This window comes from Carassius gibelio, chromosome A10 (genome assembly GCF_023724105.1).
Source record: "Carassius gibelio isolate Cgi1373 ecotype wild population from Czech Republic chromosome A10, carGib1.2-hapl.c, whole genome shotgun sequence".
Taxonomy (NCBI): domain Eukaryota; kingdom Metazoa; phylum Chordata; class Actinopteri; order Cypriniformes; family Cyprinidae; genus Carassius; species Carassius gibelio.
The window spans coordinates 17,420,436-17,440,161 of NC_068380.1; the positions used below are offsets into that span (position 1 = coordinate 17,420,436).

A 19,726-nucleotide genomic window follows, 5' to 3' on the forward strand; every position below is an offset into this window, starting at 1 on the left:
ATAATAATAATAATAATAATAATAATAAATTAATGTTAAAATATGGTTCAAATGATGAGGTCAGTATTTTATTATTACCACAAAAAAAAGTGACAGCAAAGACATTTATAATGTTTTTTATTTCTTTTTTTCAAAATAAATGCTGTTCTTTTGAGTTTTTAATTCATCATAGAATTCCACAAAAGTATGTAGCAACACAACCGTTTTCAATAATATGATAAATGTTTCTTGATGAGCAAATCATCATATAAGAATGATTTCTGAAGGATCCACAGGACAAATTGCCAGCAATAACACACCAGAAACACTGATAAAGGTGAGTGAGACACACTCTGCTAACAACTTCTGAAGATCACCTTTGTTGACTTCTTCAATTTGTCTCCTAAAGTGAAGTGTGCGTGTGAGACAGACGTGCAAGGTTAGAGCGAAGCATTCAGCAGCAAATTAAACCTTAATCAATCAAACTCACCTCTGCTTGCCTCGACGGCAAAACAAACGTCTAGAGAAGTAACATCTACAGAGTTCACAGCAACAGGTTCACGTACTGTACCCTGTACCTGACCCACCGGGGACACGCCATCAGACCGGGACGTGCTGTATAAAACCTGTGTCTGTGAGCATCAGCGTGCTCTACATCATCCTCACGGCTGGAAATCAATTTGAGCTCGGTGACAGTCACCCGACAACCTCTTCTAATCAGACATGATGCCCTTCTCACTCCCACAATCCTTCAGTCGTCAGTCTTTCATCAGCCACCGTCAATCATGTAACATCCCCCACTTCACGACTAGATCTAATAACCACCAAATCCTCACTTCCTGCGCTAGCATTCTCAACTGATGGGACGGGACCTAAAATGAGTCATTGGTCTGTACTGATAAATAATGCTTAAAGGTGCAGTAGGGAACCTTTGTAAAAAAAATATTTTTTACATATTTGTTAAACCTGTCATTATGTCCTGACAGTAGAATATGAGACAGATAATCTGTGAAAAAAATCAAGCTCCTCTGGCTCCTCCCAGTGCTCCTATTGCCATTTGCAGTTGCAGACCGCTCCCGGTAAGAAATCAACCAATCAAAGCTGCGGTCCGTAACTTTGTTTGTGTTCAAAATGTAGAAAAATTTATATAATAAGCGAGTACACCATGAATCCATTTTCCAAACCGTGTTTTTAGCTTGTCCTGAATCACTAGGGTGCACCTATAATAAGTGTTTATATTCGGACTATTTTAGATTGCTTCGGGGGTACCGCGGCGGAGTAACCCAGTACCTTTGTGATTCTTCATAGACATAAACAGAGAGAAGTAGTTCCGGCTACGATGTTCTTCCGCAAGACGCAAGCAGTTCTGTTTATTAACCGCTAGAGCGTCAAAAGTTACCTACCGCAGCTTTAATTTAAAATAATAAAATGCAACTAACAACATAATGTTATAGTGTTATTTCATGAGGGGCCGTACAAGCCATTATTCATTCTGGCACTCTCACACACTTACATTCTCCTTTCACATACATACCTTTTTTAAGCAGGAAGTCACCCTCAGACCAGGAAACACATTTCCAAGACTTGCTCTGCTCTTCCTCACAATTTTACAATGATGCTATTCAAAGTCATCCTGTTTCTTTTTCAAGTACATATTTTATGTTTTTAACTTTAACAAATCATTTTGTAACCTACGTGTTCTACAGATGTGTGCACAAGTGTTATGATACTGATTTTGATCGTACTGACAGGGTTCAACACTAAGGAACTTTTCTACAGGTCGATAATGTCTTCATTATCTGCTTTTGAAGAAATATCGTAGTATCGTGCTACAGCACACATTCTATGACGCTTCTCCGTCATATACTGAACAACACCACATCATTCACAGCAGTGTTAACTCAGCGCTAGAGTTACTCTCTCATTTATATATATTTTTTTACATTTATATTATATTAACGTTTAATTTTATTTAAAATAACGTAATTTGCTATGGTTTTTGTTTTAGTTAACTTTTAAAACAGGACATTTTCAATATATTTTTCTGTTGACATCAGAGGTCACGGGTTCAACCAAACACTGGTACACCAGAGAACATCTCCCAAACAGCTGCTTCTGATGTCTCCTACAATTCATCAGCATCACTTTACTGTGGTTATGCTTTCTTGACATGATTTGCTCCTAATTACACTGCATGTGAACGGTAATTACAGTGATAATGCAAACCGGATAGTTTCATAAGTTTTAAACGAATGAAATTAATGTCGTTTAAAGAGGATGACTTCAGAGATGCAGAGGATTGCAGCATGTGGACACTTGTCTTCAACAATCAATTTAAAGACAATTACAGTAAAAAAAGAGTTTACAGTTATAGTTATTCTTTCTTTATTTTAATTTTTTTGAGCTGTCAGCTACCAAGAGTAACTGTAAAACCAATTAAAGAAACTTGTTCAGATTTCTGTGCATTGAGAGCTAGTCTCTAGTCTCTTTCCTGCTTGCATGAGGCAAAATACAGAAAACCTATGACAGATTCCAAACGGTGGGCGTGTACTGCAAATCAAAACTTCCTATCAGTTCATTCATCATCCATCACAGCCCTGAATCTCCTTGATATCAGCTCTTTTCAATACCAGCTCCATTCCCGAATGCTGTCATTTTCTTTCCATTGCTCTTCCTGTAGCATTTCTCTATTCAACAGTAGACATGCTCAATGGCGTATCAAAGCTACATCAGCAGCGCTGCAGTCCCCGGGGGTTGTGACCTTTCACGTAATATAGACATAAAAACCACACCGTGCATCCATCTTCTGAACGGCAGCTGTTGTTTAACTAGCAAGAAAGGAAAAACAAGATTCACTGGGAGTTCACCCAGTGACATTTTTACACTGGTGACTTCTACCAGACCGGGCTTGTTTGGTGAGTGCGCAGCACTGATGTTTGAAGGCTGCAACCTTTAGCAGAGCTGATCAATTAGTGTGATGCAGAGTGAGACAAACTACGCATGTTTGAGAACATTAAAGGAAGCCTGGGCGAGCGTGAATAAGGGTGTGGGGCTCTTTCAGCATCGGCAGCAGCGAGTGTCTGTGATATCAAGATGCATATCTGTGTGTGTGTTAGCAGCAGTGACAGTGGCCTTTCGATGGCATGGGGCCAGTATTTAACAGGCAGTGCGCAGGGTTTATGAGGCGCTTCTAATGGCTGCCCGCGAGCAGCCGTAAAACATACTGTGAAGTGTAAAAGAGTGTAAAATAGCCAAGGAGGAGCAGAGAGACTGCATCTTAATCACACCAGAGACCGAGGGAAAGGATGGATAAGGATTGAAACACTTAGTATATGTGAGGTACACACAGAAAATGATGTTGGGAATTTTCCAGCTACCTCATAAAACCCACTGCGAAGCTAATGATAAACAAATTGCAATATCATAACGGAATCATTATTTTCAATGACTGAAACAAATTTTGTAATAATGTTACTATTTTAAGGGATTCGACCAAAAAGGAAAATTCTGTCATAATTTACTCATCCTCAAGTTGTTTAAAACCAGTATGAGTTTCTTTCTTCTGTTGAACCCAAAATAAGATATTTTGAAGAGTCTGGGTAACCAAACAGTTGATGCCAGCCATTGACTTCCATAGTAGGTAAAAGAAAATACTATGGAAGCCAATGGCTGCCAGCAAATTGAGGGTGAATAACTGATGACAGAACTTTTATTTTTGGGTGAACCATCCATTTAACTTTGAATAAAAGGACAATGAAATGGCAGCATAATCCATATGGAAGTCAATTTAAACTGAAAGAGACTTTTTGAAAGTTGTAAATGTAATTCACCTAATTACATTTAGATGAAATGTTTTACAAGGAAAAACTATTTTAGTTCACATTTTTCACATTTAATTCAATGTTTTACTTGCCCTTTCTTTGTAATTCTTTGTGTTGCTACTTCTAATCTAATATTAGCTATCCTGTTAAAGCTTTCAAATGGTAACACAAACTTCTCTGATTGGTTGATATCCCTTTAGAATTGTGGGAAAATAGTACAGTATTTTATGTTTAAATGTTAGCTTAAAATGCACACAGAAACTGCATTTAGCAAATACCATCATCAACATCAGAGCTCTGGAGCTCAATGTTGGTTTGTTGTGAAAAATTGATACAACACCGCTAAAGCTCTATATCGCTAAGGCTATAGAAATTCTGAATGGCATTTTGCATTGCCTGCTCAGGAAAGTAAAGACTTGTTAGTGGACTTTCAATCGTAATTTGGTACCAGTTTCAAAGCATCTTAATAAGAACTAATCAGAGGTTAACATAAAAATTGGATACCCACTGAGTAGGATATTAGTTGATTCTAAGCATATTCTAATAGGATCCTTCAGGAGGTATTCCAAATTCTGACCAAAATTCCAAAAGGAATCCTGAACACACTGATTTAAAGATGGTTTAGTGGAACTTGGAGGCAGATTGAAAAAGAGAAAAACAGGCATGAATATGTATATGTGAGAGAGAAAGAGATCAAGTACAATCAAGCAACAGAGGGTTTCATCAAACCACTAGATTAACGAATGGCACACTGGGGATATATTCAGACAAACAGATCTCAATCAAATGGAGTAAGATAGGCACACACACACACAGATGGATCAAGACTATTAAAATCGAGGGGGCATGAGGATTTGGAATAATGATATTATACAACAACAATAATAATGTTGTTGTAGTGGAGTTTGTACTTAGTAATGTGTATTTATGGCTCCTGCTTTGCTTATCAAATGGATTAAATAACCACATGAGGGGTCCTGGTATGTTGTGTCATCTCTCCGTGTATATTTGAGGTCAGTCTTCAGTATTAAATTAATTACACACAACTAATTAAAATGTCTTCCAAGCAGGCAATGATCTGCAAAGCTCTGTGGCTACTTATTATAGACTCATAGGCATAGACATGAACTGACCACAAACAGCTGTCGAATGATGCAGGTCTTCTTGATGAGTGCATGCATATGAATGTGTGATGAGATTGACACAAACAAACTGTGACAGTGTGCATGAGCAGCTCTCTGATGCGTGAAGTTTGTAAATCAGAAGTGGCCCCAGAAAACAGACCTGGGGAACACCACTTTAAAAATGCATATACACTAGGGCTGAACGATTAATCAAAATCAAACCAAAATGACGAATTGGCATGGTTAAATAACTGAATAACAAGAGCTGCATTTTTTTAATTAAATAAATATATGCACTGTTAATAGTAAATGCTGCTCATCTCTGCAAGCACAGTAAGTTTGAGTTGCTTAAAACATTCATCTGAAAAAGCAGCATGTGCAACAGCTTTTAAAAGGTAAAAGGATATCTTATTTGTACAAATTTCTTACAAAGGTTTACTGACTTTACAAAGTTAATTTTGCACATAAAAACATCATGTTAACATATATAAAGTTTAACTTTTGTATAAATATCCAAAAGTGTGTATTTTAACATGTATTTTGATACCTCCTTCACTGGAGTATATGCCCATTGTTTGCTTGTCTTTTTAAATTAAAGGATGAGTTGAAATACAAACACGATTCCAAATCAGTTGGGACACTGTACACATTTTGAATAAAAACAGAATGCAATGATGTGGCAGTTTCAAATTTAAATATTTTATTCAGAATACAACATAGATGACATATCAAATGTTTAAACTGAGAAAATTTATCATTTTAAGGAAAGAAATAAGTTGATTTTAAATTTCATGGCATCAACACATCTCAAAAAAGTTGGGCAAGGCCATGTTTACCATTGTGTGGCATCTCTTCTTCATTTTATAACAGTCTGCAAACGTCTGGGGACTGAGGAGACAAGTTACTCAAGTTTAGGAATAGGAATGTTGTTCCATTCTTGTCTAATACAAGCTTCTAGTTGCTCAACTGTCTTTGGTCTTTGTCGCATCTTCCTCTTTATGATGCGCCTAATTGGTTTTCTATTGGTGAAAGATCTGGACTGCAGGCTGGCCATTTCAGTACCCGGATCCTTCCTTCTACGCAGTCATGAAGTTGTAATTGATGCAGTATGTGGTCTGGCATTGTCATGTTGGAAAATGCAAGGTCTTCCCTGAAAGAGACGACGTCTGGATGTGTGTATATGTTGTTCTAGAACTTGGATATACCTTTCAGCATTGATGATGCCTTTCCAGATGTGTGAGCTGCCCATGCCACACGCACTCATGCAATACCATACCATCAGAGATGCAGGCTGCTGAACTGAGCGCCGATAACAAATTGTGTTGTCCTTGTCCTCTTTAGTCCAGATGACATGGCGTCCCAGTTATCCAAAAAGAACAAATTTTGATTCGTCTGACCACAGAACAGTTTTCCACTTTGCCACAGTCCATTTTAAATGAGCCTTGGCCCAGAGAAAACACTTGCACTTCTGGATCATGTTGTGGATTGTGTTCACCGACAATGTTTTCTGGAAGTATTCCTGAGCCCATGTTGTGATTTCCATTACAGTAGCATTCCTGTATGTGATGCAGTGCCGTCTAAGGGATGAAGATCATGGGCATCCAGAATTGTTTTCCAGCCTTGACCCTTACACACAGAGATTTTTCCAGATTCTCTGAATCTTTGGATGATATTATGCACTGTAGATGATGATAACTTCAAACTCTTTGCAATTTTTCTCTGAGAAACTCCTTTCTGTTTTTGCTCCACTGTTGTTCGCTGCAGCATTGGGGGAATTGGTGATCCTCTGCCCATCTTGACTTCTGAGAGACACTGCCACTCTGAGAGGCTCTTTTTAAACCCAATCATGTTGCCAATTGACCGAATAAATTGCAAATTGTTTTGCAAGCTGTTCCTTATATGTACATTTAACTTTTCCAGCCTCTTATTGCTACCTGTCCCAACTTTTTTGGAATGTGTAGCTCTCATTAAATCCAAAATGAGCCAATTTTTTGCATGACATTTCAAAATGTCTCACTTTCAACATTTAATATGTTATCTATATTCCATTGTGAATAAAATATACGTTTATGAGATTTGTAAATTATTCTATTCCTTTTTTTAAATTTTGGAATCGGGTTTTTCATTTTCTGTGATATTAAAAATTACACAAGGTTTGCTCTTTAGAGAGCTCAGCTACAAAACATAGAACCTTCCTTTAAGCCAAAACACAATACTCAGAATTCTGCGTTCACTTTCAGACTGCCATTCGTTGCATAAGAGCACTATGTGCATTTTTTCCCCTGAAAGTCCTTTTCCTTGGAACAGTACAGGGTCATGCTGACAACACAGCCAGAGTGTGTTAGTGCACTGTGTGTGTGTGTGTGTGTGTAATTGTGTGTGTATCTGTGGGCTCTGCCACTTTGGCCACAATTTGATAGGAAGTCGAGTGAAACCAGGAAGGTCACCTCGTTATGTGGACAATAAATCAATATACAGATACAGCCGCAGAAGACACAGAGAGCCACTAGAGTAAGCGAAGTGGGAAGCGCTTGAGTGTACATGCGTGCATACGCTTGCTTGTGTATTTCCAAGGTCACCCCTGGCTGCGGCAGCAAAGCTGGGTTAGCATTAGAGCTCACTCTAGCAGGGCGATCATTATGTTGGGTTATTTATGAACCTCCCCGAACTCTCAGACTTTAATAATTCAAACAGCACAGCCCCACACTCCCAAGAGACCCTGCTCCCACAAGCCGGAGGTGAGGGCCATTAATCAAACACTGATCTCCCCTTTCTCTCTTTCTTGCACGCTCCCATCACATTTTCTCAATCACATCTTGGCTGGTTTTAGATTAGAGCGGTTTGGACAGAAACACATGTAAGGGAGTTTTCACACTTTAGACATTAACTTCATGCAAACAAAACTATGATGCTTCACCAGCCACACAAACAGAAGATAAGGGTTTTTTACCATGGCGGCTGGAGGGTTGCTAGGCACGCTGTGTCCGTGAACGTGTGTGTGCGAGCGCGAAGTATGGAGACGGGGGTCTTGGGACACCCTCTCCTCATGCGCTCACCTCTCTGCCCCCCCGCTGAGCCCTTCTGCACCAATCCTGCAAGACAGACAGAGAACAACGTTAATTACATGCATCCTGTGCATTTTTATTATAAGCAACACACACTGTTAGTGCACAAGATGGATAAACAGCACTGAAATCAAGGGGACTAAACGTGTAGCATCACAAACCCTCACACAAGAAGGTATCAGGCATTCTTTGTTTGGAAATGAGCAATGCAGTATATGTATGTTATACATATTTCTTGCTTTGGGAGCAGCCACACAACTGAGATGCGTTCTGCTGTTCTGCTGCTTTATTTCCCGACACAGGGAAGTGTTTGCATGTATACTAGTTTTACAGAGCACTTATATAGTCCTGTTTATCAGGCTTATCTCGCAAAGTGCTTCCACTGCTCAAGATAAACATGGCTGTATGTGAAAGTCTTCTCAACGCAGAACACACACACACCGGAATTGTTTTGAGTGGTGGCAATAACCATAATTTGTGGATCAAACATTAAACTGCAAACTTTTCCTCCACTTAATCCCTTCTTATCTGCCCAAATCTCTTCTCTGTATTAATGCAATTTCCCTGGAATATAAATTCATTCTCTGGATTACAGCTTTTGGATCTGAACAGATGTACTCTTCAAAAAAATAAAAAAGGAGTTCAAGCCAAAAAATGTTTTTTTTTTTTTGTTTTTTTTTTAAATATCCAGAAACTGTAAGGAGAGAGAGACGATCCCAATCGTATTCCAATGGTAAAGTGCTGTAGTGTTTTGGATAGATGCTATATTGCTGCTAGGGGATTTGGTGGTTGCTAAAGTGTTCAGAGAGTTGATCAATGTTATGATATGCACCATGGTTTTTGCTATTGCTCAGGTGTTCTAAATGGTGTTGCAAAGGCCAGTCTGATTTTTTTATTTTGTTTAAAAAAAATAATACTTTATTAAGCAGAAATGCATTAAGCTGATCAAAAGTGACCGTAAAAACTAAAACAATAATAACAACAAGATCTATTGTTCTTTTAGACTTTCTATTCTTCAGAACAAAAAATAAATAAATACATTGCAGTTCCGCAAAAATAGTAAGCCACACAACTTCCACACTGATAATAAATCAGCACATAGAATGATTTCTGAAGGATCACGTGACACTGAAGACTGGACAAACACATACTGTATCAAGTGTGCCGTTTGGGACAGGACCACAAACTAAGATCATTTGCATAATCTGGTTATAGCATGTAATATAAAATGTTCTCACCTAATGTACACCTGATGTACACCTAACCAAATAATCCATTACCAGATAATGGTGAATAGGAAGAAACAGTTCCACTCAATAAGGCACTGCTTATCTTGAGTCCCTTTATGCACCAAAGCTCTAGTTTGACATCCTTTTAAGAGATGAACAAGTGTATCTCGTAAGAGACCCCACAGTGCTGCCAAGAGCACAATTACGCTCAATGCAGCGCTGCAGATCTTCTGTTATAATGTTCAGTGGAGTGTGTCCACACAGAGACATTCACAGTCTGCTCGCGGACGGCCCTGCTGTCACTGCCTCCTTATCAGCATCACACCCCCACCGAGATCATTAGCCCCCAACTGACCAACATTTAAACATGTAGATGACTATCACTTCACTAGACTGCTCATCTTCTTTATGTTATATACTAATGTGTGTGTTTCATGTCAGGATAATAATTTATTACCTTTTTGGACAATAAAGCAATAATGAGTTAACTGAACAGGAACACTTCTCCTTCACAGCACTTGATAATGATAATTCCTTGATTCTGAGTGAAACCAAGAGTGTTGAAATGATCTTTGACCCTAGATATGTGGGGGATCATCGTCCAGGATTCATCAAATAAATACTCGGGTGTTTATATTGCCAAATTTGTTATGTTGGTCTTCTCACATCAACAGTCTGTGTTCTAGATTGCAGCAGAGGTTCTACTTTTTGTGAAGGTTAAAAGTATTTGGGGTACATCAGAAGATTTTTTTCTGTTTTATCAGTTGGTTTGGTAAGATATTGTTTTACAGCATGGTGTGGACACTTGACAGTCCAATCAACGTCGAAACTGGCTCGACTTGTACATACTGCTTTAAAATTGTAGACTGGGAAGCGAAACGATGTACTGTAAACAGGAGATGTATGAGGTATCTGTTTTAAGACAAGATAAGAAAACTCTTGCTGATGACATATTTTACATGAGAATTAAACCTTACTATTAATAAGGAGCAAATTAGGAGTTTGAGGTAAAAGCCATGGTTAATAGTTAGTTAATATTAAGAACCGGCCCCAAAACCTGTCCTTACATGTATTGAATAAATGTGAACATATTTTAATTATCATTTTTGGAAACGTTTTAAAAGCAGAGATTTCCCCAAATATCATGAAGTGATCCATAAGTATACAGTAAATGCATCCTGAGGTAAAAGAAAGCAGGAGATCATTGATTACCATGCAGTGGTCAGACATTTAACCTCAATATTTCAGCATGAATAAGTAAACGCATCCTCCAGCTTGTAAAAAACAAATGAGATCAGCATTCCTCAACACTGCCCCCTTGACCGACCTTCACTTTCACCTTCTTTCTGCCTGATGTCAATCCTTTAATCATTTTTCTGGTTCCCTCTAGCAGTTCAGATAATAGAGGTATTAGAAGAGCATGAGGTGGATTTAACTGGATTCTGTCGTAAGGACAGTCTGGCCTTTCCTGAAGACAGAAGACAGCATTGCTGCCCTGCAACCAATTACACTACCACAAATAGGGAACAGGGAAAATCTAAAGAGATTCAAACCCTGCATATCACTGCCAGGCTTTAAATGAAAATAACGAGCCATACTGTACCTCATTTGCCAAACTTTTTTAATAAAGTACTTACAATTGTATATTTGCTAGCATTAACATTTTGGAGAATAAACAAACAGTGCTGAGATGTCAATTCAGATTGCTCATTTAGATCACATCACATTTCCCATTGAATGCAAGTTTGACATCATGTCTTTGCAACTTAAATTTATTGTTAATATTTTTCACAAATATGATTTCAGATTTCACATCTCAACAGCAAAACCAAGAAACTGAACAGCTCATGGTATTTCCAATCATACTGTACGTCTTCACCTCAGTGGCGAACAGAGGGGTGTGGGAGCTCTTAAGTACCTTTAATAATGTTTATTAGTTCTAACAAATAAGTTTGAACAAGCACAGAACAATACAGGGGTAGAGGAGAATCTACAAAAAATATTTGGGATATAAACTCTATATTTATAATGAACCCGTTGATCGATAACTAGGAGAAGAATATAGTAAACCTTATAGTTAACATACACACAGGGTGACTGATGTGAATAAAATCTGTCATCATATTATGTTTGAAAGGTTGTCTTCTCTGTTATTATTATTGATAAGAATGATTATTATCCTTATACTGTTAAACTGTTATAATTTATTACATTTTTCTCACAATAATTTAGAATTGTAGTAATATTAAGTATTACAATAAGTTATATTATTACTATAATAAAAGTGTATATTTAAGAAATGTAATCATCTCCGAAGGATAAATAATTGTATACTGTAGTTGTTGTAAATATAACCTCTACTGTACTCTGCTAAATATGTTTCTGATCTGAACAGCTGGATATGCTTCATCTGAATGTCACACATCTCACTGGAGAATCATCTGAACAGGCATTTCTCTCTCCTCAGCTCATAATCAGACGGAAAAGATCTTCACTTTACCAAAGACCTTTTGTTTTTGATCCAGGAAAAGTAATGTTTCAAGGCAGTCAGATAAATTACTTGAGGTATTTCACCCAAAAATGCAAATTCTGTCATCATTTACTCTCCCTCACCTTTATGATTTTCTTTCTTCCATGAAAAAAAGAAAAGAAAATGTCTTTATCCACTTTAATGAAAGGCAAAAGAAAACTATTTTGATCACCATTGATACTCATTATAAATGGCCAACAACTTTCTTCACAATTTTTTTTGTAGCATGGAAAAAAGAAAGTCACACAGATTTGGAACAATGCGTGTCATAATTCATCAGGCTCTCCCTTCACACAGACACACACAAACACACACCAGACTTCTGATGATCATCAACTGCCACTCTTCAGCTCATCAATCTGCATTAACCCAGAGTGGATTCTTTATTACAGTTTTTCACTTCTAAAAAGTGAAAGGTTAATACAAATTGTATTTGACTGTTCTGATTTACAGTAGTGAATAAATGCCATTTTTAAAGCTTGCTGAACTTTAATTTACTTGGATATTTACAGTACAACATAAGATGGGCCTGTCTGTATTAATTGTGGCTCCTCTTGTGCCCCCAGATAAAAAAACCTAGACTATCCCTGATTCATTCATTCATACACATCTATATTCTTTTGCAAAATATTAAGGTACCACTGGCTATAGCATATCAAGCAGAAATACAGTCTTACAAATACATGAATTTGAGAAAAGATGTGTTTTTAGTTTTTGTGATGCATTTTAAATAATTCTGTTTTATTTTATCATTGTTAATATTTTGAATTATTTTATATTTTTAACATGCTTTTATGTTAATTTTAGCTACAGTTTCAGTGATTTTGTCTCATCTATTGTTTTTACTTATTATTTTAGTACATAAAAATACATTAAATGAAAATGAGAAATGCTGCTTAAAAAATTTTTGTTTATTTGTTATTTTTTGTAAAAGTTTGTTAAAGCATTGATATTTATGGTTAACTGTTTTGAGTTTGACAAAGAGAAGTTAAGCTTTTTTTAACTATACTACTAGAAAAAAACAACTGGATATTTCTAGAAAAAAAAAAATCTAGCTAATATTTCCATTTGTTTTTAATTATATGCATTTTTTTATATAATTTATTTGTTTGCAGTAATTACTTAGCTATGATATTAGCCTTAGCAAGACAAAGGAGTTAGCCATTTTATTTTCAAAAATGTAATTTGACCCACGATCAATTAAGGTGTTAATCAGATGTTAAAAAATACGACCCTTAAAACAGAATCTCTTATTATAATTCATTCAAAACTTGCAGCTCTTCTGTCTATTTAAATGAAGTAGTGGCAGAACTCATTAAAACCCATCAATCCACCCGAGTAAAGAAAAACATTGTTTTCATCTAGTAAACTGAAGACAGAAAGAGATTTCGACAGGGGAGTAGGTTAGCATCACATCTTCTCCCCAGTGTTACTAATTACATGCATTCATTTTCTTTTTCTTTCATTCTTCTCAGCGTTTTAAAGAACACTGTTAATTTCCTCTCTAGGGAAATCAACAGAAGCTGGTATTAAACTAAAGCGTCTTTCATTCTGAGCCTAGCTGCTTTCTACAAGTTTGACATTTATTTACCATCATGAATCTCCTAAAATCTCAAAATGAGCTTGTGTACGCATTTTTGCTCCCTCATTACAAACATCCCATGATTCCTCTAAGGAAAAGCTTTCTGGCCTGCGGGCAAAAGGCACTGGCATGGCATCTCATTAGAATGAGGTTGCCAGATCAGCGCCACACTTCTCTGCACACTGATTATTGGACGCCCATTTAATGAATCTTGCACATGGCGAACCGCACCTGCTCCCACGGAAAGACTCGGGTGCTGGTTAGGGTCTGTGCCATAAACAGATGCTATTTTGTTGCTCCAAACATACAAACCATCAGTCGGGGAACTGCAACTCTAGGAAGTGTTATGTTTAGGTTAGTGGTGGGTTACGAGCTAAATATGGAGCTGTGTGTTGATACTTGTATGAGTTTAAACACCATTGCCCATCTAAATGTTTACTTCAGAGCCATTTTAACCTCTTCGAATAAGTCTATTAATAATGACCCCGACACACATCTATATTGAGAGTGTGTGTTTAGAGAAGGGAACACAGAAGTTTTGAATAAGCCACTCAAAACTTGCTCACACATACAGTACTTGTGTATTCCTCAGCAGACTGTCATGCTGGTCGAGTGCTGTTTTACACCCAGACAGAAGCACACATGAGAGCACATGCACAGAAAGCCAAAATGGTTTCTAGATGCGTCGTATTTATATTTCTGCAGTAGTCAAGTCAAGGTTCCAGCCTAAATACATGAAAGCAAATCATCCGACATTGTTGAGCTGAATGACAGCAGTGAGAAAGGCCGTCAAGGTTTCCAATTCTTATGCTCAACAATGAGACGTTCTGAAAGTATTAAAACAGACAGATGAAAGAGAAAAGTCTTTGATTTTTTTACTCATTTTAATCTGGAATAAACATTCATTCAAAACAGCTGTCAAGGAATAATTCAGAGTGACATGAAGGGAAAAAAATGGGGGTCTGGGATAAAGAAAAAAAAAAAAATATATATATATATATCTATATATATATATATATATATATATATATATATATATATATATATATATATATACACACACACACACACACACATATATATATATATATATATACACATTTAAATATATATATAATTTTGTTTAAAATGCACGTGCCTTTTAGTTCTTAAAAATCTAATATTTGTTTTCATGTTACATATGGTTTACAAAAATTTGGTGTTAGTGCAACCAAGTAAACAGTTTAGATTTTTTTTTTATATATTACAATTATATAATAAAATATATATAAAAAATTGTTTTCAAAAACGTTTTTAAATATATTGGTAAAAAAAGGTCAAAATTATTATTATTTTTTTTAACAATGTCATGAATTATTAAAGATTTGAGGGAAAGAACCCACTCTATAATATAAAACATTTTTTTTGTTGTTGTTTATTCGTCATTATCTTAATTTTCAAGGTATTGCTTTGGTGGACATAAGTCTTCAGATTTTATATATATATATATATATATATATATATATATATATATATATATATATATATATATATATATATATGAATATTATTTCTTAATATGGTTTTGTTAATTTAAACAAAAGCAGAAAAAAAGAGGAAACTTTGAGAAAATAATCACATTTAAAAAAAAATTATGTGTATGTGCACTAAAGTCTTTTTTGATGATAAATCTTCATATAAATTCAAACATAAATTCAGGCACATCTCAGAAATACAGCCCCCTGAAGTCAACAAACATGTCACATTTCCTTCCAACTCTTCTAAATACAACAACAAATCAACAGGACACTTAAAATAATTTCTGCATAAAGTGCATCCTCAAAACCTTTAACCTCTTCTTCTCATTCTCAAAAAACTAAATTAAATCTAATGACAACCCGCTCTGATCACTAAAGGAGAAAGTATAACTCTAATTGTTTACGATAAGCACAATACAAACACGCATCATCTTCCAAAAGTGATGTCCATTTCCTGACAACATCATCTTCAATGCTGACTTGTCTTCCTGGAATCTGGAGAGGTGTGTTGATTAAAAAAAATGGCTTATAGTGGAAAGTGGAAATGCGAGAGAAAGTGCAGCTTCACGCATTTGTTGATCTGGCAGCGAAGGAAAACGCTGAATACGCTTTAGGGAGAATGGATGCCATCAATAAACAAATAACTGCATTGTCAATATTTAAGATGGAGATGTGCTTCCTGCTGACTTTAGGTCAACCCTGTAGGGACACAAATGAGAGAGAGGAGGATAACAAGAATAGAGAGATTACAAAGTATAACTAGAGACCAGCAACTACGTCCTTCCTTTTCCTCACACAATTCTCATTTGTCTCACTTTCTACAGCTTTCAACTTCCACTTCCTCAATCGACTTCTGACGGCCTAATGTGACACTAACAGATGCACATCAGACACAAAGATCCATCAGAGCAAACGCTTCCCAAACAAATCTCAATATTACACTGACAGGAATAAGCTGCTATGTGTCATTTTCTCTGGAAAAGTTCTTCCTATCTCAGTTTTTCCTGAAGAGTAATCCAAGTCAAATAAATTATAAAAATATATAATACAGTTAAATTAACATGATTTGATACCCATTTCAATAGCATAGCAAATACTAATATGCTAACAAACACATTATATTTGTTAAATTTTATGTTAATATTTAACTTTTGAAATATAGGAAGCAATTAAAATGTTAAATATTACAATAAATATTTACTGTATAAATTATACCAGTTTAATATAGCTTTCAAGTTTTCTTCAGCTAACAACACCGGTTCATTTTACACATTTCTTTTAGTCATTATTAGTCCTTATTAGTGTCTTAATCTTTAACATGTTTATGCCACTAATGGCAAAGTAATTTCACATTTTATCTTTAAAACATAACGATCAATATTATATTTCAATTAAACAGTTTTAGATTTAGATTGGGTTAAAGGTTTAGACATTAGTGTGGGCATAAACCTGATCTACAGTATTGGCTGACTCGTTTGTCTTCTACTGCTAAGACATTTTAAACGAGGAACGGCAAAATGGCCTGGATTTATTATGAGATGCATCAAACTGATCTCCTCTTTGATGTCGCCTGAGGACTCACACACATCAACGTTCAAATCCCCATACACACTCTTTGCCTAATAGTGTTTTATTCTAAAAGAATACACTGCAAAAATACACATTCATTACAAATGCAAGTGAACAACTGTTGTGGTATTAAAACTACAGTCAGTCTGAGCATGTATTAATTTAATGGCAGGTGCTCTGAAATAAACCCAGACAGAGAATATCTTTGTACTCAAGAGATTATGGCTACTTTTACGTGCTCTTATATTTTATACACACACACACACACACAAACACACACACACACACACACACACACACACACACACACACAAGTATATACATTAACAATATCACACTCGTAGCGGTGCAATATATCTGTATATCAGCACAGCTGTTAATAAAAGTGTACTGATATACTGTACAGCTATATCTCAATTCTACAAGTGTGACAGCAGTGTATTGTACAGTTTGATCGTTTAACATCTGAGCTCAAGATCTGTTACTAATTAAAAAACGTCACTTTAGACCTAATATGGAAGAAATGCTGAGTTGCTTCACTGAAAACATATTTTATCACTGTATTAAAAGCTCACTGTATTATTATGAGAGAGAGATGAACTGAGACTGATAACCTGCATCTGATACAGCATTCATTGTTCAGCTCAATCTCACATTCACAGTAAAACATTTGCTTATATGTCCGCTGAGGAAAGCGATATCTTTGTCGTACTATCCTTTCATCTGATAAGGGTGATTTCCATTAACAGCACTACTCAATGCATTTGTTGGCTGCGTCTTAAGAGGTGTTGTTGAAAGTAAAAATAACTTCCTTGTTTACAACTCTGTTCAATCTCTTTCAATATAAAAGTCCTTACTGCTGACTCACTCATAAAATCATGTAACTAAACTTTGTAACTAAAATCACCATCACCAGCAAACTTCTCAAATTTCTCAATACTAAATACTATTATTAAATACTACTATTATAATATGATTTTTTTAAATAATAATATTTAATAACATCAGCCATCATAAAAGCTGCTAGGCAATATAGTCAAAAGTACAAAGGCCATTGATATACAGCATTGAAGTTACATAAAATATACACACAAACATTATTATTTTTTAAATTATAGTGGATTTGGGTGTCCGCCATGACACTCACTGTGAGAACTACCACAAGCAGAGTGATACAAATGTTGAAACGGTTGGAGTGCTGTTATCACTAGAAGACCGCACCACAGGAAAATGCTCTCAGATTTTAGGAAAATTATTATTATATATTATTATTATTATTATTATTATTATTATTATTATATATTATTAATATATTTAGCAAAAAATAAAAATCACAAAACCTTTGTGCCATTCTCCCTTCTTGTAAGTCTTAACAAGGTCATGAATTGAGAAATCAACTTTTATTTGACCCTTTGACATATAAGAGATCATCATACTAAAAGAATATCCTGCAAGGTCCAGAACTGAAAACGGCCTTGTATGGCGTTATTTTTTTGTCAAAAGTTATGAGCATGTAAGACATGCTCACGAGCTCATTGTTATTTCACACGCGCAAAAATGAACCTTCAGCTGGCATGATAAAAGTACTTGTGTACAAATTCAACAACCGAGAGGTGTACATGTAGCTGCGAGCGAGCGCCTGGCATACTCGCATAGGTTAACTCTGCTTGTGCAGCGGGCTTCTGCTCGCGGAGTGCTGTTTTGCTCGCGCAGTGAATTTCTGCTTGCTCAGCTGATTTCTGCTCGCTCGAGTCTACATGACTTTTGACAATTTGGGGGCGGAAGCCAAGGAGGGAACTGGCCCTCTTATGATTGGTCACTTTCACACAGGGACATCCTTGTACCTTGATTGACAGCTCTCATTACAGGATGCACGGAGTTGGGTTAAGTTACCACCGAAGAACAGTGGGAATGAATTAGAATGAGTTTTCTAATATACATAAAATGTCTCTAAAAAATAACGGCATAGCCTTGTTACTGAAATTAAAGTATTTATTGACATCAGGCCCAGCAAAGACCAGATCCTGGAATGTGCCTACTAATACATGTAAATAGTTTAAACACCGCCTCCACTGAAAAATATCAACATCTAACTCTATAGCCCCGCCCACTGATTCATGCACGACATAAAGTGGTAGAGAAATAACGTAAGTGGCGCTAAACTGGATCGAGCAACCAAGCGACAAACATGTTGTTAAAGATCGCAAAATATTCTGCAGTGCCTGGTTGTGGAAGAACACAGTCACTGCATAACCTTCCTTTGGATTAAAATTTTTATTTTAATTAAAATTAGGAATATGTTTTTAATGAAGTTTCACCTCATGTGAATAAAAGTTTCCGGATTCCTTTGTAAACAAGACACAGGTGGACACTGGATTTGCAAAGCTGTATTTTTATGTTTCTGAATGTAAAAACCACACAAATGTCATAAGTCAACCCAAGACAACAGTATAAAATAATTTTAAAAAGCCAGTTCATGACCCCTTTAAAGAAAAATCATATTTATTTTGTTTCTAATTTCTGTGTGAAATTTTTATTTATTTAGGGACTATGTGTATTGATTTAAAATGATAATAATAATAATTATGTGAACAAAAAAGATAATCAGTTGTCAAAATAATGTGGACCTTTCACAAGCACAAAAAAACTGAAGAATTTCTCATAGACTGGACTTGTTTGTGATGCCTTTGGTTACGGTGACACAAAAGTCTTCTGCAGACTTCCCCGGATGCTTCAAGTCTCCAGTAGATTCGGTAACACTGTAAAAGTGCTAAAACTACAGCTGCCCATTTGAAAAAACAAGAGCTTAAAGTGAAAGCCATTTAGAGTGGATTAGATCTCTGGAGAAGTGTTAATGGACAAAGAGAGGAAACACATACATCACGTGTTTAGCACATAAGAGTTAAGATATACTATTGATGAAAACTAATAAAGCAAGGACATACAACAAGATTAAGAGGAATCAGAGAGCAGGGCAGAGGGAAACCCCATCAGGACAATGAAGTGAACAGATGCAGGAAAGAGATTGAGAAAATGATTGGAAACACAGCTGAACAAGAAAGAAATAATTCGAGAGTGTGTGTGAGCGTACAAAGTCGGCCCGCTCAACACTTTGTATCCCACCAATAAATCAAAAAGGCTCTTGAGTAAAACTGAGCCAAGAAAACAGTTAAACATCATCTTCCTGTTTCCTTCATATTATATCATATTTCAATACTTTAATTTCTAAAAACAAAATTAACTTGGACCCCCAAGTGCAATAACATATTCTAATTATATGAGGTACTTTTAAGCACCTTTAAAAAAATAT

The 19,726-nt window shown here is 36.0% G+C and overlaps 1 protein-coding gene across 7 annotated transcripts in view; it reads right to left on the reverse strand.

Moving 5' to 3' along the window:
• Positions 1 to 19,726, reverse strand: part of LOC128021422 (spermatid perinuclear RNA-binding protein) — an 88,965-nt gene that overhangs the window by 33,869 nt on the left and 35,370 nt on the right. For all 7 annotated transcript variants that reach the window (XM_052608562.1, XM_052608561.1, XM_052608564.1 and 4 more), the window contains exon 3: positions 7,875 to 8,016. In XM_052608562.1, the coding sequence (XP_052464522.1) occupies positions 7,875 to 7,877 (3 nt within the window). In that variant the 5' untranslated portion in view covers positions 7,878 to 8,016. The remainder of the gene's footprint in view (positions 1 to 7,874; positions 8,017 to 19,726) is intronic.